Below are 15,438 nucleotides of genomic sequence, written 5' to 3' on the forward strand. Positions count from 1 at the left end.
GCAGCGAGTGGCGGGCGGGCGCCGGGCGATTCACCTGCTGCCCCTTCCCCCGCTGCCCGGCTTGAGCTGAATTAGAGGCTCGGGGGAGGCGGGGGAGCACTGCCCTGTCACTTCAGTGCCAGCCTTTGCTGGCCTCTCCCGGCGGTGGGTCCGCTCCTCGGACGTGCCCGCCGCGCTGCCCGGGCACCGTTTGGCTCGACCAGAGGCGTGGAGTGCGGGGAGGGTGCTGGGGGGGTGCTGTACCCCCCAGCTGCACCCCAACTTCTGCCCGCGGCTGGTTGTCCCTCCTTTTAGCGAACAAGTCACCCTTAGCCTTGGGAAGATACCGCGCTCTTCCCTGGGAGCCGGTGTGGACAGTGTTGCATTGGAGACGAAAACCTGCCCGTTTGGGTTTTTTTTTTCTTGAACTTTGTAGGCAGTGGCATGGGAGAGAACAAATCTAGAGGAGACTAGCTTGTGGTAGCACATGCTTGAGGATAAACTAACAGTGGAACCTTTCAAAGAATTAAAAACCTAGTTAAAAAGCTTGGGTTTGAAAGTAACTCCATATGTGAGGTTTAATCGATGTATAATGTCAACTGACCTGACTGACAGCAAGCAAGGTTTGAGGCAGAAAGTCTCATTAAAAGGTTTTTGCAGCTCAGGAGCTACATCCATGGAATTTCAGCACCACAAAACCAAATTTTTGTATGAAATTGTCACTTATGAAAAGAACGACAGTGTTTTTACGATCACATGTGCTTTATCTAAAGAGTATTCTGATAAAAAAAATTAGATTAAATACTACAGGATATATGGCAAGATACACTCCTCAGTGTATGTTCTGCGAGTTATGCTAGCTGTGTGGCTCTAGACAACAACAAAACCAATCTCTTTGGAGCTGAAGAGGAAAGAGGAGTTTCAAAGCAAATGAACGTAGCTGCTCTAAGTACCTCTAATAAATTTTAGGTTGCCTAGATGTAACTCTGATGTACTTGTAGAATAATACTTGTTTAAACGTAATGGCCTAAAGCATGCACATGGGAAGCAGGTGGGAGAGACATTCCATAAAGTGAGAAAGCTTTTTTTTTTTTTAACCATGATGTGACCATAATGTTCAGGCCCTGGAAACTGAAGTTAAATGAGGGCTACAAACCAGCCTAAGTTCTAAGCAGCAGTTACGAAGGTGTAGGAGCAGTGTAGCACAGGATGTCCCCATATCACTGCTGCTCAGATTTTTTTTCTCTGAAGATCAGATGACTTTTCAGAAAATGTTTTGCCGTTCTGTCAGAGTGGGAGCTGTGTGATATTCATTGGCCTAATCAGAAAAGAGACTAGATGAAGCTTCTGGCACACAAAAGTACAACTGAAATAATTAGCTTCACGCTATGAACAAGACTTAAGTACTACAGCAAGTCTTAGTCTGCAGTTTAAAGAAGTAAATCCCAGCATGGCTTTTTGTGTGGAGTCATTTTTGACCAGAACTACATTTAAAGAGGACTTTCGGATGAAGGTTGTGATTTTGCACCTGAATTTATGTTAAAATGAGTTAAGTGACTTTTCTGTCTAGTTTTTGTGCAACAGTTGCACATATTTTGGTTCAGACTACCTTTTTCTCTTCTCAACTTCATGTCTTCTCACTATCTTCTCTCTTAGAATACAGAAATCTATACATTTGAATGTATGTGCTTGGTTTTTTATTCAATAATTTTGAATGTTTTGACTGCATTTTGATTTTAAAAAGTGGTACTTCAGCTAAAGTACTCCCATTAAAAATAATTTTTTGTTAACATTGTGACAAAGCATAAGTGGTAAATGGAAAGTGTCTGCCACTTGTAACTGTCTCTCATTTTATCAATAACAGATGCTTAGCAGAAATTGTTTGACTTTTATCTGTTCATGAAGTGTATAAGTCTCTATTTATGGGTAGAGTTTATCTTTGCAAAGGACTTGGACAAATTAGCACCCAGGTGTGACAGGTTTTTGTCTCAGATGAAAAGCAATCCTTGTGCACACAACAGTCTATTTTAATTCTAATTTGGTAGCTGAATTTGCTAATGGCAAGTGTTTATATCTGTATTGGTCCATCCCACTTCCCAGAATTAGGAAAACAATTTAAAAGCTGAGCTTTAGGTAGAGGTTTTGAGACTAATGACATTTGTATAAATTGAGTTTAAAACTGACAGCCGGGAGAGAAAAGACAGCAGATTTAGCACAGTTGCTGAGCAGGGCTGCTGCGTGAACTCTGCAGGTTTGTGTGTTCTTCGGCCTCTGCTCCAGTCGGTCAACACATATATGTTGAACTCATCACAGCACCTGGGGCCTCCATTCTCTTGTCACCTGTGTGTGGAGGAGCTGGGAAGAGGAGGGAACGTGGGAAAACACTGAGGTGGTGTAGTTCTAGCAGTGCAGGGAAGGACGGTGCCTGGGGCTGCTGCCCCTGGTAGCATGTTAGAGGTGAAAGGCCTGGAGGAAGCACTGCTGAAAGTTCTAGATGAGCCTGGAAGGAACCTGGTCACAACATCACCCGAGGGACTTGGGTGCAAAGCTGTAGGATATCAGGCTTTGTTACTTCTGCTCAGGGGAAAGAAGCTGCCTTGAGAATGCAAAGATCATATGCTTCAAAAGGCCTCACTGAGTAGTTGCCATTTGCAAGTCTGTAGCTGCTAGGAAAAACAGGTTAATTTAGGAAGAACCAAAAACTTGGTTATAATGTCTACTCTGGTAAGGAAATTATTTAAAGTTGCTTAGGGTGACATGGAAATGGCAGGTGTTTTTAATGAAATATTTTAATAGATGAAGTTTTGGGCTAGTCTTCACAGCCTTAGTAATTTTACTATCTCAAAATCAGGATGTTCTCATACAAATCTTCATCTGATGGATATTTGAAAGGTGCCACTTCTCATCAACTCACTCGGACTTTAGTGTTTTCAGATGGTGCTAACTTGAGTTAGGTTAGGTTGGAGTACCGTAACCTTTGCAGAGAAGACGACACCAATTGCTTAACTCTTCTTCCCCTTACCATCTGTGCTTAAGCCATAACTGTGAAATGGGGAACAATATATTTTGTATTAGCCAGAGCTTCTTTAAAGAGGCTAATATAATTGCATTCAGTTGCGTGCACACAAAATATTACTAGACTGTTAGTTTATTCTTCAGCTTGTTGATAGAGTATTGCACTTTTTTAAAAATGTAAATCAACCTATGCATGTATTGGAAGTCATTTGTGTACAGAAAATAATATTGCTGATGCTAGAGCTGGGTTGGAAGAAGATATAAATGACTGGCCTTGCTTTCTTCTCACTGGAAGGTAACAGTCACCTTAAATGATTGCTCTAAAAATAAACAGTCTTCTGCTAGCAAACTGTGCAGCGCACATAAACGTATGTCCAGTGCAATTCAACTGATTATCCTCACTGCCAGTTTTTTGCTAAAGCACACAAGCTCACTCTTCACTCAGAACTAAAAATAACAAGTATTTTAATCATCTCAGGAGACTGAACAGAATAATATGGAAATAGTATTTGTTTCTGACTAGCAACCTGGCTGTAGTTTCATGTGCAGATAATCTGTGTCTAGAATTTATTTTTTTTTCCACAAATTGTAGCTATCTCAGGTGGCCTTCAGTGATGTGCATCTTAGTGGTATGTGACGCTCATACAATTCTGTGCATCAGTAGGAATGTATATGCTGTCACTCTTCGGTCCTCAGCTTCTCTCTGAAGTAGCACAGCTAGGGTGAAACAGTTGTGGAACAAAGTGAACGTGGAAGAGAGGTGAAAATGAAAAGTTGCGAGTAGCTGGTTCCACCATTTGAGAATAAATTTGTGTTCATTATTCATGAATATCAGAAATGGAATCTCCACACCTTGCTGTTTGGAAATCAAAAACTGCATGGAAGAAACGCACACTTCAGAAAAAATGTCTTGAGTTACATAATAAATTACATATAGTTTTGTGGATCTCAGACAAGTTTTCTGAACTTTATAAAAAGTAAATACCTTCACAGAAACTGCTGTTATTCCTGCATTTGACACAGTGAGGGGGTTTTATAGGTCACTTTAAAAATAATTATTAAAGGAATGTTAGTTCCCTGTTATTCTGAACCTATGACAACCAAAATTAACTGGTGTGACATAAATGTTCCTGCTTATCTGATTCAACATTTGATTTGTGATTTGAGGCTTTTGCTTTAAGCCATAATGTATGCCAGAGGAAACAATGCTAATTCTGTTGGCAATCTAAAAAGATGACATTGAGCTTCTTTGTAATCAGATATGATTTATCTTAAATCATAATTCTTGAATGAGACTCTTGTGAGGACTGAGAACTGCTTCTAGATTCCTATTCATTCTCACTTCAAAGCTTTTTTGTTTGTGTTTAGATGACTGGTAGTCAGTTTTTAACTTTGCAAATGCACATCAAGTATTTCAAAATGGTTCTTCAATGCAGTGTTCTCACTGCTGGCTCTTCTCAGTGCAGCTAAACTAGCAATGCTCTGATCTAATACTATTTTCACTATTTAATAGATTTATATATATATATGGAATTCTGAAAAGCAGAATTATAACAAAAGCAAAATAAAGTGTATGAAATGTGTACCATGTGGGAAAGCTTGTTTATATCTGTCTTACTATACTGTGTATATCAAAAAGAAATTCTTTACAAATTTGTCTTTTGGCTTAACCATACAGTGGATGGTATCTTTGGATCTTAGCTCTGAAATTCTCAGACACAAATCTAGATTGCTGCACAGTGATTAGTTCTATTAGCTATAAGCATCAGATCTGTCAAGTTTGATTTTTGGGGGGGGGGCCTTGTATTCAGAAAAGATGAGTTCTACAGACAGTAGTTATAATAGCTCTAACTGTAATGTATGTGGGCTGGATTCTTGGTCTTAAACCCCTAAGATTTGTCAGCCAGCTGAACTCCTGTGTAACCTGTCCTTTTAATTACGTCACCTACCAGGCTTCAGGCCAGCTCAGCTGAACAGGACATGGTGGCCACACACAGTGGTGGCTCTTGCTGTTTCTTGCTGCTCTGTGAATACTGTTTTATTTCCATAGTGACTAAAGTCTGATGAATCGGTAACACTGTGCTCATTAGGCTAATTAACTTGCTTTTAGATAGAGTTTGTATGTAATTCAAAACAACACAGCGCTTCTTGAAAGCTGTATTAGAGAGGTTTCAAACTTTCCTAAACTACTTTCTCCAAGTCCTTCTCTAGGTGCTGGAATTAAAAGCTTTTGACTGTGAGCTAAGGCAACATTCAGCTAGAAGGAAACTGTGCATTCAGAGACTATTTAAGGAAAACAGAGAAGACTGAACTCAGGGGTCTATAGATTTTTGGTATAAAGGCTTAGTGTCTACCAGGTATTAAAATAACTTGCTGTTAAAGGGCTTATCTGTTAGTTTCTCAATTTATCTGTTGGGGGTTTTTTCTTACCAGCACAGTTTCTAGGTTTTAATTTTTCCTGAGTTGGTTTTGACGCTAAAAACTTAAGCGAGGATTTTAACACCTTTGATAAATGCATAGCTTTTATATTGCACGTGACTCGTATAGATGCATGTCTTCATCTGGAATACCCTAGCAGGTTGTTAGCCTTTAGGTGTCTGTTCCTCCTGTGGTGTTCTGTGGTAACTCTGATTCGATTAACGCGTTTTATAGTGATCTTTTAACCACACCTTCCTAGTGCTACAAAATCCTATAATATTGGTTTTGTGCTTTTGCAAAACTATAATGTCTTAATGTATGTATCAGTAATTAAGAACTTTCTCCAAGCAAATAGGATTCAGGACACTGAAAGCATATTTTTACTGGTTGCCTGCCTTCACAGACATCTGGGCTGTGCTCTGATCTAGTCTTAATACATACTGTGCTGTAGATAATGTGTGCTTATGCAAAATATTATTCCTAGAGGAATAACTGTGGCTATATCAGCGGTTACATGTCTGATTATTTTAGTGAGATTGCCTAGCAAATACCCACTTTGTGGGTGCTTATTTGACTTCATTCATTTAGACTAGGTAATTCTGAAACAAATGCCACCCACTTTGTGGGTGCTTATTTGACTTCGTTCATTTAGACTGGGTAATTTTGAAACAAATGCCAATTAAAAGCAAGCTGACCACAAGTTTTAGCAGTTACATTTCTCGGATAGCAGTCTGCCAGTAGGTTGGGAGCTGAGCATGAAAACTTGGACATGATCTGAGTTAGTTAATTCTGTGAACTTCAGCTTGGAGACAGGAGAGGCAAAACCCATGTAAGTGTATTCCAAACCAGATGAGGACTCTTATGTTGGTTTCAGCAACCCTACAATAAGTTAAGAACCAAAATAAAGATCTCTAAGCCGTTCCTGCAGGCTTATAAGAAAATTTTACATACAAATAAAAAAGATAGTTGTGATGAACATTACCTGTATGGTAAGAACTAAAAAAAAAGATTGCTGTACTTCGAAGTATGAGAAGTCGTTATTGCATTAGATTACAAATATTGATAGACCTTTTCCGTCTAAAAATCAATACTGTGTGAATGGAACAGAGTGGAGAATGTGACATGGGACTCTTTTATCGTAAAGAAGCTTAGAGCAGACACTTCAGTCCAAAATGCTGTGGGGGAAGTCTTCTGACCTTAGTGCTGCAGTGTGGTTTTCACTAGCCTGCTGGCTTGGCATAATTTACCAGTTGTGTGTTTTGTCAGAAGTGACGCTCATTAACATGGGTTAAGCACTATGCTCAATTCTGCTCAGCAAGTGTTTGTATTTGCATTATTGTCACAGGAGTTTTGTTAGAAAGCTTTATGTTGGCCAAGCTGCTTAATTTTTTTTTTCTTTTAAATCATCCGTGTTCCTTATTTATACAGTAAGACTAATAATAAGGGATTTTGAGAACTGTTAAACAAAAACCTCTGGCTGTTACCAGACATCACAGTGAAAGTACAAAGTGCCATCTTCAAAAATGCAGAGCAGAGTCTGGATATTGCGTGGCAAATGGAGCAGGATTTTGAGCAGTTATTGAATAAGAGTGCTGTTGCCTTGACTATGGTGTGATACTTCAGAAAACAATAACTAGGTTATTGTGACATAGTCATAGAAAGTGTAAATTGCTTGTTTGAAAACTCTGTTTTTGCCATTTTTTTTAACGAAAGGTTTGAGGATAACTTAATCTTGTGAACTAGCGCAACTTGTTTATTCTGTATTTCTGAAAACCAGGTTCCTTGAATTGATAGGGTTTTTTAATTCCTTATTTTCCATGGATCTTAAATAACAATCTGGATTGTGGTGTTCCTAACTTTTGAAAGTGTAGGGATTATCACGCAGCAAGGCATCTTACATTTAGAACATATTTGAAATGTTTCGATTAATAGCGATTTAGTTCAAGTTTCCTTAAATGTTAAGTTATAAGGGCAATACTGAAGTTATCAGTAAGGGATTAAATTTAACTTTAAATTCTTCTTTAATTTCAGGGGAAAATTTGCAGTGGTGAAGAAGTGTATCCAGAAAGACACTGAAAGAGAGTTTGCAGCAAAATTCATGAGGAAAAGAAGAAAGGGCCAAGACTGTCGGATGGAAATAATCCACGAAATTGCCGTCCTTGAGCTGGCACAGTGTAACCTTTGGGTTGTTAACTTGCATGAAGTTTATGAAACTGCAACAGAGATGATTTTAGTTCTGGAATAGTAAGTACTCATAATAATTCCGGAATAACCTTCTGCAGTATTTGCTTAAAAATAATACACGTAAAAATACTGTGTATTAGTATGACTAATGTGGAAAGATTTTGTTGCTTGCCTGTTACACTTGCTTGAGTTCATAAAGAATTGCTGAGAAAATCAGTATTATAAAAAGGTATGTGCAATCCTGTAACTCCTGCAGATTATGATACATTTCTCCAATTATGTAGTATCTTTCAAAGCTGAACTATAATTTCTGTAGTTAAAAAAAGTCTTCAGTGAAATATGAACTGTGTACACTCCCTACTTGCAAAAGAGGAAGAGGAAAGAAGTGATGAGTATCTGTTCAAAAGCTGAAGTTTATTTCACTAACAGTGACAAAGATTGGGTGAAATCTGGGGGGTTTTACTGGTTTTGGAAAAAGGTATTGAAAGCAATGTCATTGTTGAAACTATGAAAAACCCTTATGATCTGCAATGAAAAGCTCTCCAAATCATTCTTTTGAGGGACGAAAGAGTAGGAGAATTCAGAACTAAAATAGTTTCTTTCAAATGATGTTTAACTTGTGACTGTACATTTGTCTATGTGGTTTTTTCCCCCTTGGGTTTGTCCAGATGGGCGTTTCTGCAGCTGTTGTGACTGTTCATCTAATACGCCAGTGGCTTAGATATTTGACATCTAGGTTTCAAGAGGCAGCCAAACGCTTGTTGCTATTGAACTCAAGATCCTGTTCAAGCTCTATGGATTTTAAATAATTAGGAGAGGAGCCATGAGCCTTGATAGTTCAAAAGTGGCTTAACCTGACTGCTAAGATAAATCTAGTTTGTACAGCTCTTTTCTTGCTTGATAACAAAAAGAAACGGTGAGAAATCTTGTGTCCCAATCTGATCTTGCTTAGAATTCAAAAGAAAATGTATCTTTAAAGTTCAGTGAATCAGAATGAGACCATGTCTGCTGAGGCAAACTTCCTTCTAAAATACATTTTGTCATCTTCGCTGTGCCCTTTTGGAATTCATGATTTATGGAATATTCAAGTATCTGTTATAATGAAAAGATGTGACAGAGCTGCTGGAGTTTTAACTGCTCTTATTGGAGAGTCATGAATACATGCTTTAAACATTAGGAGCACAGCTCTAACTAGAATACAGTTTTAAGTTTCTGGATCTTGTAGCTGTAGAACACAGGCAGTAGAATTGGAAGCCTGATATGAGCAATGGGTTTTGAGATAACATTAATGCAGAAATGCTGGTTTTCTTTTAGAGCTCTTACAATTGCAGAACACTTCTAATCTAAAGTATTAACTAAGTTGTTCAGTAGTCACCAGGTTGTTCAGTAATTAGCAACATTATTGGTTTTATATGCATCAAACAGTCATACCTTGTTTCAGATAAATAGCTGTGTGTTAGAGTTATAATTTACAAAAACAGTCTTTCCCTGACTTCAGCAAATATGTCTGGATGCTTCTTTAATGTCAGCATGTTCCAGAGACATGTTGCAACAAACCAGGTATGAATGTTAGTAAATTTCTGACATTCTGAATGCAGAGGATTAAAGAACATATCTAGACGGCAAGCTTCTCTAGGGCATTTCAGTTTCTATTAAACCTGATGGCCTGCGTGGCAGATCTTTATCTTGGAAAGGAGAAAAACCATACTTAATTGTTGGCCACTAACTTTATCTGTCATGGTTTTAAAGATTTTTCTCTCGATGTTGAATCTGTCATAAGGGTTGAGGGGGACACCAGTGCTTTGCCTTATGAAGAGAAATATTAATGTTATGTGGAGTGTTGCCCTTCAAGCAGTACCCATTTTTGACGGAAAACAAACTTAAAATTGGTCACTAACTGTTAAGTTTTTAGCAGTGAGAAATGATGAAGCATTATAGCATTGGCTTCAGGTGTAGGATAGCAAATTGGTGGCTGCTTGCATCCAGCCTGACAACAGTCTCTCACTTGTTGTCACAAGGCCTCAATCAGAGGATTTAAGTAGGAGTTGAAGTCGTAGTATGTAAAGCCTGAACTTAATCTGTGGGTCAGTCATGTTTCTCTATTTCAGTGAAAATGGAATGAATGAAAAAGAAAACTGAACTTTTACTCAAAAAGGTAGAGATACAGTCTGGGAAACCTGACATGCCAGATGTAAAAGGAAAAAAGCAAATTTGATAACTTTTGGGTTCAATATTTGTATGCAACCTCCTTGGCTTTTTCCAACTTATTTTGAAAGAGCCAGCAATAGAGCATCTGGTGCTTAGGAACTGGTAAGTGTTCATCATCTTATGTTATACATCTGTGGAAGGGACAGGTGATATTAGTGGGTCGGATATTACAGAAACCTGTATGTGTAAATTCAAGATCTTAAGCCATTAAGTATTTTTTTTGTGAAGAGCTTCTGAACTGAGTAATTACCTGCCAGGATCTTGTGTAGATACAGTAGACTTCTGTTATGCTTGCTTTAAAAAGGAAAAAAAGTTGTCTTTATCATCTCAAAGACATAGTCAGGCTTTATTTGATATGCTGGATGAAGTGCCTTTTACACCTATAGTTATTTGGACCTTGATAATGTTACTACTTATGTTGTCTTGGACATTACTTATTGTCCTACTCGGTGGAAGCGTGACTGGTTAAAGAGCCTGCTGGCAGGAAATGATTCATTTAGCATGGGATTCAACAGATAGAACTTGAAGCAAAACCACTGTAATCAGAAATAACTCTCCTACTCTAATGTTTACATCTAGGCTGTTGGAGTAATTAGCAAAGCTGTACTAGATGGCAGTATCAAATAGAGACTAGAGCTCTTGAAAAAGTTTTAGGGGAGAATTTCTCAAATGGTGTTAGTTACCTTTTGTTTGCATTTCAGACAGTTCTTTGGTTGCCTGATTGGAAAGGTTAAGAAAAAGAAAGAAAAAGGAATTTGGCTGAGAACCAAGAACAGTATCTACAAGTTAATGCATTTGGATTCTTCTCTTCCCACGTGTCCTCTCATCAGATATGGATTTACAGTTTTCTCAGGCTTTAGGGACATTGGAAAAATTCTCAGTAAATTTGCTTGCTCACTATTGAATGGTATGCCTAGTCAAGGAAAGGAGGATAGGACTGTCAGCAGTAGTGAATATGAACCTTTGATAGTGTTGCAACCACCTTGGTGTGATCTTCTTGTAATATAAGCTCTGTGTACAGAAAGCAGATGAGTTTCCATTTATCTTCCAAAGATAACGTTTCCAAGAAAAGCTTTGGACAGAGCATAAGGTCCAGGGGGTAGATTTTTGGCCCTTGCAGACTGTATATGATCTCACTTGGCATTTGAAATCAGATGTATTCTAGGAACTTGTTATCTACACATCTGTACTCCAAGGATTTGTACTTCTGAGTCTTTCAGAAGACTATCTTAATGTCTGATCCATTAAAGCTGGGGGAATGTTTAATTTTTCAGATACAATGAAACAGATTTGTTCAATCTTTTTCTAATGATATGCTGAAGTGTATTGTAAGTGCACTTGAAAGAAGTAGGATGCTGAATTGTGCACAGTGGATTGTTAAGATATGTTTCAGAGAAGATAAGCAGTCTCCATTGAATTTAAAGTCAACATAATTGTAACAAAGACTAATGTTCCAGACATCCAAATGACTTTCAGCTTGCTTATGCTGATAAGCAGTAAAAAAACATTAGCATGCTTTTCATTGATGAAGAGCAGTTGGATTTCACTTGAAACTATAGAGAGGTTAATAGCACAGCAGTATTTTCATAAAATGGCTGAAGAGTTCTGGTTGCTGTAGCTTTTGGAAAAAGTTCTTGTGTCTCGTGTTTTTTGTACACCTAGCTAAGGGAGTGTGTACTAGAGAAATAATACATTCTAAGTAATGCTGGATTTCAAAATGTTGTGCTTTAAATATTTCCTTGTCTTTTTTTTTTTTCATATTAAGATGTATTCTTTTCCTAAGGACTTTCTTGTCCTAAGGACTATTCTTTGCTTTTATTCCTTAGGAACATTTTCTGTGGGGGTGCCCAGTGGTTTGCAAAGTCGTTCTTTCATAATGAACATTAGAAAAGCTACAGTTTAAATGGGAAATCTGTTCTTAGAGGCAAAATGAGTAAATGATATAAACACTGGAGAACTCAGTCTGCATGTATACAGAAATCATAGTGATGACATGCCCATAATACTTTCCTAGCAGGTATTTTAATCCCTTCTGTGTTATGCTTAATTTTTTTTTTCTGAACTCTAGCTAGGGAAAATAACTGAGTTGAAAGTATTGTTAAGGAGCTTGGCAAAACTTGGCACAGGTGTGCAGGAGAATCTTTTTGGAATTCATTTTGACATTGTACTTCCAACCACTTGTGTCTGGGTTGGCTCACAGCTAGCTGACTGTTTTGCTTAAGGGAATCAATTAAGCTTACTCCCCAGCAACAATACACGAAACAGTCTTGCAATAACAAATTTCCCTGTGTTGGTGTAGAGTTGTTACTTGTTTGAATGTGGCAATTTTTGGATAGAAGTCTGGAAGAAGTTGTTCTATCTGCATCCTAAATACCAAAGTTGATCAAAAAATGCAACCTTGCATGAGAAACCAGCTTTCCATGTGAAACTTTTTTGTAAAGCTGAGTATACTTGTCTGTGATAGCTGGGAATAGCTAGGTTTTGTAAGTCATGAAATGGGTGTGCATGTGTAAGGGCTGTGTTTGCTTGTCTCACTCTTAAAAATGCTGGTGAACCTAGGCATCTCCAGAAGTGCTGGGAGGTACTTAAATACCTTTTTAAAAAAAAAGAAAATTCTGGATTAAAGTTTTTTTACTCTGATACAGTAGTGCTGTCTCCTCCAGTGATGGGACATTGTGTGCTTCAACTTTTCTTGCCTTGACTTTTAATACATTTAATTCAAAGTTCTTTAACTGGAGTATTAAAATTCTAGGTAGCTTACATTTTAGCTTGGTGCCTACTTCAATGTTAATTTGTTTATTAGTGTTAACTGTAACAGATGTCTACCAAGTAGATGTATAGCAAACAGGGCTTTATAAGGCCCCCCCCTTTGATTTTTTTCAGCTGGGTCTATTAAAAATAAAGTGTGACCCCTGGTTGACAACAACAGTTTTTGGGTATAAATCCTATTTCACAGAATTAAATAGCAGAAGTATTGCTTTGCTTATTTTAATTGGCAGAGCTATACCAGCAAAATCCTGGGGTTGTTGCAGTAAAACACATCATGTTAGCAAATTTGGTAGTAGATCTTATCACTGTATGTGCATTGTCATTCACTGCTACAAGGAATTAAATCATTCTTCCAAGTAACATATTATGGCATTCTTAAAGCAGAAAGTTCATCTATTGATTACAGTAGTGTTTTTCTATCCCTATCTTGAAGATCCAGTTGGTGTTGCTTTTTAAAGGAATTCGGTTGGTTTAGAATACACTAGCCTGTGTCCATTTTTTTAAATGTCATTAATATCTGTATCCTGTTCAGAGCTGAAATATTACTAACTTTTTCTTTCAATTAAATAAAGATGTGCTGAAGAAAGATGTGCTAGTGTCAGGAGTGCAATTTTTCTGGAGGAATTAAATTATTAATACTCCTTTGAAAACCTCTTTTTTTTTTCTTGAGCTCTATCATCTTTGACACAGGGTGAATAAAAATAATTATTTGATGGACTTCTCTTTTTCAAAAGTAAATCTTAGTTAAATAAATCAAATTGTACTGCTATACCAGTTAGCCAGCACATGGAACAGAGATACAAAACTCTTTAGAAAAAGTTAAGGTGGAACCCTCTTTTAAATTCTTTCTTCTTGTAAGACAATCTTCAGGGGGAGTTTTAAATAAGAGCAATGAGAGTATCTGGGAAGACAAAAAAATGTTTTACAAACCATGAAGCATTTTAAGCCACTAGGACTGTAGGAGCAAAGTTAGTATGGCCAAGATGAAAATTTGAGTATACTTAAGTGTTCTTTTTCTGGGAGTACATAATTCAAATGCACCATTTTTGTAAAACTTATTTTCTGTTATTCATGTTGATTATGCCTCTCTGTCTTCTGAATTGCCTAAGCAATTTATTAGAAAAGAGCAAGCAAAGGCAGAATAGATGGCTCTGCATCAGTAAAGATTATCGCTTGTGCAAAGTCATATTTGGCTTGTCACGGTTTGGGGTAACCAGAGAAGATGCTGTCCTCAGGGGTTTTGCCATCTTTCACTAAGGGATGATGCTAGAATTTCATGCAGAACAAAGTGTGCATGTGTTGATTTCATAGTAGCAATTCAACAATCTGTATGAAAAATGGCCCCATTCTAATGTTCTTATGCTATGCCCATTCTTGTTTTAAGATGGAGCCTCTGCTCTGCTTATTTTACTTTTGATGCTACATGGTTATGTTGTGAAACAATTTTAGTTCTCTGGGGTCATTTCTATACAGAGATGGAACTTCATGTGGCTTTAGAGTACTTTAAAAACATTCATTCATCTTTAGTTAGTTTTAGCTTTTTTGTTACTCTGTTATTTATTTAAACATATATAAACAAAAGATACAGATGCAAGCTAAGAGCTAAAATTTTCAATGGTATTTTTAGATGAAAGCCATTTAGAAACTTAATGCATTCCTGTATACCAGAGACTTCACAAACAATTCAATTATAGACTTTACATTTAGTCTTTAGAGTATATGCAAAGTGTTTTGAGGAGGATTGGGGGTGGAGCTGCTTTGCTTTGTGTTTCCAAAGACTTACCTTGGCCAGATTTCCAGGCAGTTTCATAGGAATGGCAAAAGGCACATTTTATTTAAACACTGCCCTTAAACAAATGTGGCATTCATCTTAAAGCATAGTCAGTAGTGTTGCCAAAATAGTCCCCAAAATTTCTGTAGCATTCATATTCTCTAACCTAAATGACTTAAGATCTTTGATTCTCTCCAAAGCTGCTGTACTGCCGAGAAGTATTCCTAGGCTGTAAAAGCTTGCCAAATGTTTAATAACTGAAAATATCACTACTGGATGCTACTGCCTAGCTGATATTTCTTATGCTAAATAAAATAGTGCAAGTAGAACAAAATGAGTGCTGTAAATTAGTCTTTGAAATAATAAAATCCAAATTGTTCCATAGTGCTGCTGGAGGTGAAATCTTTGACCAGTGTGTGGCTGAAAGGGAGGAAGCCTTCAAAGAGAAAGATGTTAAACGACTTATGAAGCAGATCTTAGAAGGTGTTTCATTCTTGCACAGAAACAACGTGGTTCATCTTGACTTAAAGGTAAGATTGTTACTGTATTTTTCTTACTAATTTTTTATCTGCTAACTCTCTTGTTGGTCGCATGTCATACTAACATTAATTAATAATCAACACAGTTTTTATCTAGTTATTCCTCAAACAGTAAAATCCGACCTTTGGGATGCAGTAGGCACCAGGGTTGCAAGCCTTCTGTGAAGTTTCTGTGATTATGTCAAATATAAACTCCATCTGATTAAGGGAAATGTAGTGACTTCAAAAGTGGATTTGCGTTGCACCTTAAATTGCAAATGAGTAAGACTTGACTCATTTTAAAGGGCAATAAAAATATCTGAGTATTACATGGCCATTGGAAAATAGGTTTGGGTAATGTATTGACTGGAGTTTTAATGAAGCAGAAGGATGGCAGACACTGGTAGTATAAAGTGTGATGTTTCAGAATGAAGCATTCATACAGGACTGGTAAATACTATATTAATATGTTAAAGACATTTATAACACTTTGGTATTTTTTTGTAAATTACTGTAAAACTTAATTTAAATGTTTGTCATTCGCTGCAAAACAGTTGGCCAACACCCTATTGGTAC

The 15,438-nt window shown here is 37.3% G+C and overlaps 1 protein-coding gene across 1 annotated transcript in view; it reads left to right on the forward strand.

Annotated features, from left to right (window-relative positions):
* Positions 1 to 15,438, forward strand: part of STK17A (serine/threonine kinase 17a) — a 28,269-nt gene that overhangs the window by 460 nt on the left and 12,371 nt on the right. The window contains exons 2-3 of the mRNA XM_026843829.1: positions 7,444 to 7,656; positions 14,730 to 14,874. Of these exons, the coding sequence (XP_026699630.1) occupies positions 7,444 to 7,656; positions 14,730 to 14,874 (358 nt within the window). The remainder of the gene's footprint in view (positions 1 to 7,443; positions 7,657 to 14,729; positions 14,875 to 15,438) is intronic.

This window comes from Athene cunicularia (assembly GCF_003259725.1).
Source record: "Athene cunicularia isolate RWA chromosome 2 unlocalized genomic scaffold, athCun1 chr2_part2, whole genome shotgun sequence".
NCBI lineage: Eukaryota > Metazoa > Chordata > Aves > Strigiformes > Strigidae > Athene > Athene cunicularia.